General features: G+C 31.8%; 1 protein-coding gene across 5 annotated transcripts in view; it reads right to left on the bottom strand.

The window, feature by feature from the left end:
* The window catches only part of LOC106787361, a 46,977-nt gene extending 34,627 nt beyond the window's left edge, over positions 1-12,350 (bottom strand). For all 5 annotated transcript variants that reach the window (XM_014749655.1, XM_014749656.1, XM_014749657.1 and 2 more), the window contains exons 1-2: positions 11,764-12,350; positions 8,447-8,747 (exon numbers count right to left, since the gene is read on the bottom strand). In XM_014749655.1, the coding sequence (XP_014605141.1) occupies positions 8,447-8,727 (281 nt within the window). In that variant the 5' untranslated portion in view covers positions 8,728-8,747; positions 11,764-12,350. The remainder of the gene's footprint in view (positions 1-8,446; positions 8,748-11,763) is intronic.
* Between the last annotated feature and the right edge of the window lie 50 nt (positions 12,351-12,400).

Here is a 12,400-nt window from a genome sequence, read left to right as displayed (position 1 = left end):
TTAACGAAACAATTTATATAAATTATAAAACATACAATTTGTATGCATAATCCATCATGTTTATAAATTAGTATTGTGCAACTTCTCTCTTACTGACTGACATTCATAAAAATTTCCATACATATATTTAAGTTTCTACGAATGTTATTTCGGACATAAACACATATGTTATATATATAATATTAAAATTCCAACACATTATCAAAATTAGCGATCGGTCAACGGATGGTCTTCTCTAGTCTATGGTTGCTTGATGACGTAACGGTCAGTGACCCCCTCCCACCTCTAACACAACCCCCACTACTATTCTTTGATATACGTTCCTACTATGTTTATTCTTTCTTTTTCTAATGAGCCTTAAAGAGAGAGAGAGAGAGAGAGAGAGACGACAATCGACCTATGGTCAGTCATATCCCTAGGAAAGATAGAGACAAGGAAAAAAAAGTTGTAAAACATTCCAACAATTTATCCCTAGATTCTTAAAACACTCGTCGGGGTCTTGTTAAAACAATGAAATAAAAAATCACCATGTGTGTGATTAAAACAAAAGAAAATATATTTTTACAAATATAATTACCATACAAACACACGTTTCATATAGAAATCATATATAGACGGAATATCGTATTCGATAATAAATCCTTATGGGAAGGGTTTATTATTATATGAATTTTAATCTAATTTAAAAAAAGAAAAAAAAAAAAGAAAAATCATTAAACCCATTGGACGTAATGATGCTGTGCATGAAAAAGTTTTCTATCGAGTGTGCTTGAGGGGTGGTCGTCGTCGTCGTCTTATGGGGGAATTTATGGGTAACGACGAGTTAGTTCTTCCTTAGTTGAGGACGAACTGGCTTTGGTTGATCGATACTGAGAAGAAAGCGAAACGTGGACATGAAAATAGGAAAACTCAAACACAGCTGTACCGTGCTATATACACATATATACATATACATATATATATACACGTATATATAGTTCACCGAGAAGCAGGACGCGCTGAACGAGCGTGCAAGAAAGAAAAAGAGAGATGGATAGAGGAAAATAGGGTGGAGAAGGGAAAGAAAGGGGAGAGAGAGAAATAGAGAGAGAGTGAGAAGAGGGTTGGGGAGGGGGTGGTAAATAAGGGAGACGCGTTAGGATCGATAGACCTCTCCTCTATGTAACGTTGCATACAAGCGTAGAACGCAGGCCATGCATGCAGCTTACATAAAACGGGACACCTCTGTGAGAATGAGGAACGTGCTCGTAAATGAAACTTCATCGTACCTTCGAAAACTCTTTTGGGAAAACTTTTTTATTAATATATATATATATATATATATACGAATTCTTAATCATATCTATGTAATAATTCTCTTTGTGAGAAAAAAAATTTTAATGTGCAGGTTGTTAGTAGAATATATATTCCTTTTCTCTATTTTTTTGGTAAAGTTTATAATGTGTATGATTTAAACAAAAAAAAATGTTACAAAATTATTCTATTTAAGGGAAAAGAAAAAAGAGAAAAACATGTAGGTTTGTTTTTATGATTAAATATGAATTTATTTATGTTTTATTTCGTCCAATCTATATTTTACGAGGAAAATATAGTATATATAGTATATATATTATTCTCGTTTCTTTCTTTTCTAAAGTATGATAAAATAAAACAAATAAATAAAAGATCTTTCTATAGTTCGTCGACTTAGAAATGTTTCGAATCGATCCTATCGTTAACCTGACTTGCAACGATCGATAAACGTTTTTACGGTTGACTACTTTCAACCTTACACCAACGTGTACTTGGAAATATCTCTCTCCTGGAATAAAATTTATGAAATAAGATAAAAAGAAGAAGAAGAAGAAGAAAAACGTAAAAGGGGAATTGAACTAAATTGGCATTTGGGGTCAACGTCGACATTCTATGTATTTATAAAGTTACGTGAAAGATTAATTTGTTACAGTGTAGAAGAGAGAGAGAAAAAGACAGAAATAAAGATGGCCGGAATGGAAAAAGATAGTTCGAATATTTTTAATATTAAATAGACAATATCTGATATTGCACGTATTATTTACGTATAAAAGGGTCATCTAAATATAACAACCAATGTTGCCCTACAAAATTTTAACCTATAACCTTCGGTAATATAATTTACAATTAAAAGTTAAATGTTTTCTTTTTTTTTTATTATCTTTTCATGATTTTTCTATGATATACGCTCCTGAAGTATGGCTTAAAAATCTTTTCGAACACCATTTTCTATTAATAGGAAAATAGTAAGAAGATAAATAAAATAGAGATGAAAGTTCGACCAATAGGAAGACATATAACATGCACACCAATAGAATTCAACAAGGAGTTAACTAATCTGACCAATCGTAAAGAAGAAAACTACGAAGTTGGGTTAAAACGTGTTTTCAAGTTAATTCTCGTAAATTAGAGAGAAATAAAATCGAATGGCTTAGAAGTGATTAGAAAGTTAACTTCTTTTATATTAGAAAGAGAGAGAAAGAGAGAGAGAGAGTAGGATAAAACTTTGAATAGAAGAAATATATTCAACCCTTTATAACCTTGTTTTCTGTTCAGAGTATCTATAAAAATATTATAAAAAAAACAGAAGTATTAAAGCCCTTCCATTAATATTATACAATACTAAACGTAATCTATACAAATTAAAAAGTTCTCCTATACAAGTTAAAAAATAAATTTTAGTTGCAGGTGTAATTAAAAAATAGCTATTATATTAAAAATAAACAATTAGGTTGAGAAACCCTGCAAAGGAAGAAAAAGTTTTAAGGCGTAGACTCAAGAAACGAAGTCTTAAGACCTTTGCACATGCTTCACCTGGTTCGCGGACTTGTTTGTGCGAACTAAAGTCGATAAAGCTGCTGCTGCTGTTGCTGCTATTGCTATTGCTGTTACTCTACGCGCACGCTCTGCTTTGTATCAAGAAGTTTTCAACGTATATAACGCGTGAGAGAGTATGAATGTAAGCCGGAAGTTCCAGGGACACACAAACGACCACGCATTTTCGTCTTGCTTTCAAACTTACTTTGCTTGCTTGCTTACTTGCATGCCTTTCCGTATATATTTGTGTGTGTGTGTGTGTCTCTGTTCAATTCACAAATACACACATAGAACATAGTAGTATATAATCTACCAATAGCAGCAGCTGCACACCAACAGAAGCAGCAATAGTACATGTGTAACCTTTTCCCTGCATTAGTTAGTTTTCAAGACCCCTTTCGCCATCATCATCATCATCATCATCATCGCACTTCCGCAAATTTCTTCATAGCCTATTTTATCTAGACCTTTACTTATTTCGATTCATCCCACACGTTTTAAAACAAGATTTATTGGATAAACTTATTTCCAAATCAATATTTTCGATTATTGATTTATTTAATTACGTAGATCCGACCAATGAGAAGACGTCTGTGACGTATCCCCATTAATAAAATTCAACAAATAATTGTTGCTGGATTTAACCAATCGGAAAGAATATTGATTTCAAATTAACCTAAGGACTTAAAAAAAAACGAAAGCTAATTGGCTAATTTTTATTATATCGTCTAGTAACTTTTAAGATTATATTATATTACTTCTAAGATACTTAACATTGGAATGCATTTACCAGGAAAAGAACAAAAGTGGAAGATGAAGTAATCTCTATCAAACTACTCCTCCTTGCATGTGACCAATTATACCTTCCCCCCTTCTCTCTTCTCACTCTTCTTCCTATTCCTCCTCCTATTCTCTTCCCACTAGCATGTTTACTCGCCTACTTTTAAACAACCACGTACATGGTTATAGTCAAGTCGATAAGTAAAGAAATATCACAAACTGTGTATGATCATTTTTTTCAATTATCATGTCTTCTTTTTATTTTCCTTTTTTTTTAATTTTTCAACTCTTCCGCCATTACTATTTTTGTCCGCCATTTTTGCGTGCATTACGAATACAAAATAAAAAGAGAAGCAAGGAAAAGCACAAAACAAAGCAAGGAAAAGCACAAAACAAAGCAAGGAATAACAATAAATTATAAGAAACAAGAAATGAAGGGAAGTAATGAAAATCTATTTAAATATATATTCATGAAAATGATTTTCTTTAGAATCTTCGTTGAAATGGCTTTCAATAAGAATCGCACCATTAACCTCCTGTCTTGTTACGGTCAGAATGGCCGACGTTTTCTCGATTACCGCCATCTTTCTTTTAAACTATCACTGACTGGATATTTTCTTTCTCTCTTTCTCTAACTCTTACATACACGATGATAACTCGTATAGAGACTTTCTATCTTTCTTTTTATCTACCTTTTTATATTTTCTTTTCTTGTCTAGATTATCAGAGCAGAAGAAGAAGAACACGTATAATACAGTATGTTTCATTAAACTTGGATACATTTCAATTCAATTCAATTAGATTCAATTTCAATATTTATATCAAACTTTACGATTTCAAATTGAAAAATACAATTTTTCATTTTTATTTTTATTAAGTAATATATAAACAAAGATTTTATTGTGATCAATTTTGTTGATCAAATTCAATTAAAAATTACGTCGAATTATAAATGAAATTGCCGATATAAATAATATGTATATATATATATATATATAGAATAACATCTTTGCAGATTCCAACAAACCAACAGGCCTACTACTATAAATTGAAAGAAAGAAAGAAAAGAAAAAAGAGATAGAGATATTTTAAAAATATATGCCCGTTCTGTTCGACGGATCAACGCCCGTATTTATAACCCTACCGAGAAGTGCCTCGTTAATATACATTTTTTTTACACGCGCGCTTGTGTATTTGTATTATTGTTGCATCGTTTTTAAATAATGGCACCAATGGTTGGTTGCGGCGGAAATATTCACGGAACTCGTTTTAATTAATTACAATTTCTAATTATATTACCATACTACTAACCCATAACATGACCTATACATCAACAACAGACCTTGTTAAAAATAGAACAAAATAAATCTAATTGCGAATCTAAAAAAGATTCTTCTATACATTTATTATATACCAATCCGAAAAAAAGTATAAATAATTAATAATCGTGAGAAAATTTATTAACAAATCTCACCCCTTACATAATTCTAATTTATTCGTTATAATAACAATACTACGTTTATAAAAAAGAAACAAACTCAAAATTGTATGTTAAAATGTTCTCTCATTCATATTTGAAAATCTTCCATTATCAGTCACAGACACACACACACACACACAGAAAAGGTATTTTAAATTATTGATAAGAAGAAGCATACAACACATATGCATTCATTCTATTTTCAATTGAAATTGATTTTTCATTTTATCTCTTTTTCTTTAAATAAATTTGATATGTATAAATTTGATATGTATATAACATATATTGTAAATATGTATATTGAGGAACGAAGATAGTAACGGACAGGAGAAGAGAAAGAGGAACGATCGAATCGAACCGTTATCATGTCTCATCCTCGTCTTCGTCACGCTTCTACCCCCACCCAACTACCTTTCTATCCCTTTCCCCATCCCACCCCCTTCATTCTATCGTCAGGGCCCCTCCTCACTCCTCCCACTCCTTCCTCATGCTTTTCCCACGCAAGCCAGCCAGACGGTCTGCTTTCCTCCACAATATTCATGCACGCATACTCCTATATACCCCCTCATACATACATTCTTGAACAGAACATACACACACACACTCACTGACAGTCTCACCAAATATGCATATATATACGTATATTAAATACACATGATAGTGAAAGATGCGCGTCATAAAAGAGATAAAGAATCGTTCGTTACTCTTTCTTTCTTTCTTTCTTTCTTCTCTCTCTGTTTCTATCTTTTTAGTTTTTTTCTTCTTCTTCTTTCTGTCTTTCTATAAAGAGAAAGAAAAACATCCTGTTTCTTTTATTTATTCTATTTATCTATTTATCTCTCTTTCTTTTTCTATTTCTCTTTCAATATCTGAATCTTTTTCCCGCGTCTCCGAGTTTCACTAGTTCTGCGCATGCGCAACTCTCACGGAATATAAATTTTATGACTACGTTGATCGGTAGACGATTAGAATTGTATTCTTTGTTTTCTTTTTTTCGAAAATCACGTTCTCATGTTTTCAAGGAAACACGTTTTTTAAAAAAGAAAAAGAACGGGTCGTGCTCGTGTTTGATGGTTTTTTAAGAACTTTACGGAAATTTAAATAAGAGTTTCTCCTAATCTAATTTCCCGCCATTTTCTTTATCTTTCGTAATAGATTCCTCGATTAAGAATATTCTAATCTTTGTTGTTTATTCCATTATAAAAAGACAAAATATAAAAGAAACTACCACGTATACGTATATATATTTGTTATTGCATTTTAATATAATCCTAGGGAATTAAATTTTATTTATAGGTAAGACCTCTTAACACGTCAATTTATTTTTCTAAAGTTACTATAAATTTATGTAAATGTTCTTACCGAAGGAATCGGTAAGAATGAAAATAAACCGCGTGTGACTTACTTCATCGGGTCGAGTCATAACCTCGACTCTTTGAAAGATCCCTTTCCACCACTTTTCGCGACTGTTCTCTTCTCTTTCCTGGCGCATCGCCCAATAGAATGGATATATGTGTATGTTTTTTTATCCACCAACTCTACACTAAAAAGCTTACGCCAATTCCTCTTCCTTCTTTTTCCCTCACTTTAAGAAACTTTTTACAGTATTTTCTTTTTTATATTTTTATTATTTTTTTTATGCTTAATCACAAAACAACTTGCAATAAAAAGAGAGAGAGAGAGGGGAGCACTTCCTCTATTTTTGGTTAACCTAAAAATTAACCCCCTCGTTTTTCTCTCGCTCCCCCCCACCCTCCGCATTCTTTAAATGTTTTTATCCCTGTCCAATCGCGGTTCTGCAATAAATGCAATAACAAAAAACGCGCGAATTGCAAAATTTTAATTCAGAATCTAACACGCGAAATGAAAGATCAACGTTGCACACGTTGACGTTTGAGGTTAGAATCGACAGGTAGCAGTAGCAGCAAGAAAACGTTGCGCGCATGCGCAACACGCGCAAGAACGACGCACATACGCAGCAACATGCAAACACACACACATACACATACATCGTACATACGTATACGTATATTCGTGTTGGAAATAGTTAAAGTTAGGTCGAGCTTGCTCGACGCTTCGTTCGGTTCGGTTCGGCTTTACTCGGCATAGCTCGTTTCTCTTTTTCCCTAGATCCCCCACTACTTATCCCCTATTACTCCTCCGTTGCCACCATCTTTGTTCCCCACCACCGATATCAAGCGCTATCTCTTTCTATCTTACACTTCTTCCTGCTACAGCAGATTTTCTCTCTCTCTCTCTCTCTTTCCCTCCCTTTACACCCTTTTTCAAATCTTAAATCTCGAGGTCACAATTCAAACAAAATTCAATTCTATCTATTTATCTTTCTTTTTTTATCTCACTGATTTAAATATTTGTGCGGCATTACACATGTGTATGTATACGTATAGTTGTGTAACCAACACATTTAAGAAACTTAACGTTTACTATAATAGCGAAAATAATGTTTGGTAATGCGACAGGAGTTTACGAAATTTAGCCAAGTGCGTAGATAGAAAAAGATTTTTGATGAACATTGTAAGTTAACACGTACGTGAATATGTTTAAGCGTTTGTAAATTTAACAAGGGACCAAAACTTATTGCAGTCATCGCTAAATTTATTATTATGCATTGAATTGTTAATAGTTGCAACATGTGAATATATATATACTGTAATCGTATGTCGAGTGGCGCCTAAACTCTACTGCTATCTCTTTCTCAGCAGACACACATACACACACAGTTACTCACTAACTCATTCTCATCGTGTGTCGGCACAGACTCCGCTTGAACTTTTTCGTTTCAAGGTCGCACGGATTTGACTACCACACTAACAAACTAGTAGTGTCTGTACAGATTACTCGTTCGATTTAACGATAGTGATGATAAAAGAGAGTTAAAACAATTAACCCTTTTTAGGAATTTAATACCTTGTCAATGTGTTATTCAACATTATCATTTCGAATTTCAACGAATCTAATATCCAGAAGTTATACTCATCAATTAATTAATGCCACGACCGTGACTGTGTAATGACCATGACCGTGATCTTTTGATATTCAAAGTTAGAAGATTTAACATTCCAAATAGAAACTAAGTTTATAAACGAGATAACGAATCTTTTCGTAAAACGAAAAGAAAAAGAAGAAGAAGAAGAAAACTTTAGTTAAAACTCTAATTAGAATTTTATACTTGGTCGACGCATAAATAATTCATGATAAAAAATAAAGATAATAATTATTGATTAGATAAAAATAACAAAAGAAGTAATGAACATTGTTTGGATTAGCGTTTTGTAAAAAATAAAAAATATAAAAATTGTAGATATATGTTTAATAATTTATCTCATGTTGGCATACCTGTGCATTTGTACGGGGGTGGATCTCGGAGGCAAATGCTGGTTATGCGAAACCGCTGGTTGAGCCTGAGCCCTACCAGGGGTCGACGTACCGCCAACAAGCGAATGCCCGTGACTCCCATGGGGATGACCGTGGGGGTGGGAGTGCGGGTGCGGTGGATGCGAATGGGGGTGAGGATGGTGATGGTGGTGCAGGTCTCCCCCTACTGGGCCGACCGGGCCCACTGGGCCCCCCACCCCCAGTCCACTCACTACCTGGACCTGTTTGCCCACTGTCTCCATCACCCCTAGCGCATTATGTACTGAAACAGACCGATTACAAGAAAAATTTATTAATTATAATAATCTAGTGTATTTTCTATAATATATATTTTATATTGTTACCATTTTTCATTATAACTATAATATATTTAATTGCAATATGTAATGATACAATACAGTATACTGCGATAATAAATTTATTATATTATATTATATTAAAATATGTATGTATATTTATTTAGTATACTATAGTATATTAATTGCAATATATAGTAATATACTATAATGCAATAATACTGTACAGTATACTACGATAATAAATTAATTACACACATTATATTATACTAAAATATATATGTATACTTATTCAGTATACTATAGTATATTAATTGCAATATATAGTAATATACTATAATGCAATAATACTGTACAGTATACTACGATAATAAATTTACTATATTATACTATACTAAAATATATATATATATAATAAAAAAAAACAATATAAATCTTTTTAAAAATATTATATTATAATTAAAAAGTTACAACAAATTATTAAAGATCATGGATACAAACAAACACACACGAAAATATACATTCATCAATAGTTTTCTTTTTTTTCTTTTTTTCCAGGAAGTTGAATTGCGCGGGTTCGGACTTACAAAATGGCGATGAGTAGGGAGAATGTGGAAAGAGTTTAAAAAGAGAGAAAAAGAGAGATAGAAGGATGTGTGTGATGCGTGCACGTTCACAAAGAAGTTGCCTTGCTTGTTGTAATGCAGCAAGCAAGGACTGCTGCATTGCAGCATTGAACAACCATCGTGAGGACTACTACTAATCTTATATAGTTAACAAATTCCAATGTGTTTGACGACATAAGGTATAATTGACCTGACGATAGAACAAATAGTCAAAAAGATAAAAACAATGAGGATGGGAGGAGGAGTGGGTGGGGTGAACGGGTGTAAGATTAGGAAAAAAAAAAAAAACAAACAAATAAAAATAGCATGATGATAAAACAAAAAAAAAACCGTGTAACAAGTATCGAAATATTTAAAACGTATATAATCCATAATTGAAAAGGTAAAACTTGCACCTGCACACACGCATACATTGCTACACACAAATATATATATATATATATATATATTATATATAGATATATATCATCTCATAGTCATCGTTTAAAAAAAGAAATAAACGTTTGTCATGAGTCGTACAATATACTAATCATCGTTGTGTAAATTTTGTAATAGTGTTACTTTAAAACAAACAATACTTAACATATGTACCAATTATAATTAAAGAGATATAATGAATATTTTTTGATAATAAAAAATATGTAAAGATGAGTCAAATGCAATAAAGGTATTATTATGTAATCTTTAAAAATTATAATAATAATTTGGGAAAGATAAGTTTGGAAAAAAAAGAAAATAATAATAATAATAATACTTTTAGTACACCCTGTATATATATATATATATATTTTGCAAGAATTGTGGTTGTCGCAAAAGATTATACAAAAATATAAGCGGTGATTGGAATAATCATTCGTTTTATTATATATTGTTAAAAAAAAAAACCGATAAATATATTATGGTTAAAAAGGTAGATGTGAGAAAAAATATGTGTAGTACTCGTTGAGATTTCTATATGACGTGTACATTCGATATATATGTATGCACGATTGCATGTATATACATACACATATACCTACGTAAAAATATTACATCTATATGAAAAGGGTATGGCTCTTGGATTAAAGCAGAACTACTAGCCCGAGGTGAATGCACCAACTTGCACCGAGCTGCACCATCATCACAATGAATACAAACTATATATATATATATATGATTCATACTATTTAACTCAGAAACACCTACGACAAACGTGTTTAACCAAGTTGCACTTACAATTGCAGATATATATATGTACCTGCATGAAAGATATTTTTTATATATGGTAACAAAATTTTACAATGATCAAAAGTTGATAATAATAGATTATAATACTCCCCTCCGCCCCCCAAAAGAAAATAAAAACAAATCACGCGGAAAAGAAATAAATTAAAGCAACAATTCTTTTTTATTTCTAATTTAATGATAGTTACCAATCGTTATACTTTTTTCTATTTCTTTTTTTAAATCAGCTTGTGAATCATCTCGATTAGGAGAAGAAAGATACAATAAATTAATGCGAATGATTCAATTTTAATGACGAAGGTTAACTATTGTTAATAGGTTCTTATTACTTTTTTTTATTATATATATATTTTTTTTTGTCTTCTTTTTTTTCCTTTAATATTCTAATCTTATTCATTAAGAGTTATCGATCATCGATATCAAACTATTGAATGTAATATTAGTATAAGAACATATAAGGTGACGACACAATTTATATTATCGATAAGTCGAGAAAATTTTATACAAAGAAAAAGAGAGAGAGAGAGAGAGAGAGAGGGAGAGTTGCAACCTGAAACAGCTGTTTATATTTTCTCTCGTCCTTTTATACATTTACAGATAATAATTATCTATCCTCGAGGCGTGATATCTATCCCCATGTTTATGCAACAAGTGTTGTAACAAACACATTGAGCACACGTACGTACACGAGCGCGCACGCGTTATAACAACTAACACACACATTCGTCAAGCGTAGTACACAATGAGATTACGTTTCATCCAGATTTTTTTTTTATCCACCATTATCGGAGAACCTATTGATTCTAATTGTTAACAAGAGAGAAACACATATATAATAATCGATAATATTTTTATGATATCGTTATGTATCTCAATAAATAAATAAATAAATAAATTATATAATAATAATAATAATAATATTAATATAACAAAAACAATTATATATTATTTAAATATATACTTTTAATTCGATAATATTTTCATTAAATCGAATTCAAAAACAAAACAAAACACAAATATATATATATATATCATTTGAATTCGATTAAATTCAAGATGGCGGATATTACACACATATGGAGGGAGAAAAAAACCTTTAAAATAAAAAATTGAGGTTAGTTTGATTACTCACCGGTAATGACGTCAGCTGTGGAAGGCAGTCCGGCGGATCTCCTTCGAATTTCTTCCCGCAAATTTAGCCGGCAGCTTTAATCTTCTTTCCGCCGAAATTATTAACAACAATAATAACAACAACAACAACAACAACGACGAACAAACAAACGAAAAATCCGCGTAGTCGGTAATATTTAATTCACCGTTTGAGTCTCGAATGAAAATTATGTACGTGTACGCGCGCGATCACGCACTCATACGCGCACGTATTATACATATGTGTACGCGCTTATACACACCACCCCCTCCTCCTCCTCAACCCCTTTCTTCTTATTTCCACCAATCCTGTTGCTGTTGCTGCTGCTTCTTTTGCTGCTTCTACTGCTTGCTGCACGACGAGAGATGAAGAATTTCTTTAATTATATTTCTTATTCTTTCCTTCCTTTTTTACAATCTTCTTCACTTTTTTCAAAAAAAAAAAAAAAAAGAAAACCCGCACCACAAGCGCTACTCCATTGCATTTACCCTACACCCCCGTTTTTTATTTGTTTGTATTTAATCAAATTAATTTATTTATTTTATTTTTTCCACATCGAACGACACCCCTCTTTTTATAATTAATTTGTATATTATTATTATTATTATTATTATTATTA

This window comes from Polistes canadensis, unplaced genomic scaffold (assembly GCF_001313835.1).
Source record: "Polistes canadensis isolate GaletaPanama2010 unplaced genomic scaffold, ASM131383v1 scaffold_99, whole genome shotgun sequence".
Classification (NCBI taxonomy): Eukaryota; Metazoa; Arthropoda; class Insecta; order Hymenoptera; family Vespidae; genus Polistes; species Polistes canadensis.
Note: the sequence above shows the minus strand (reverse complement) of the source record. Positions and strands in the feature narration are given on the sequence as shown.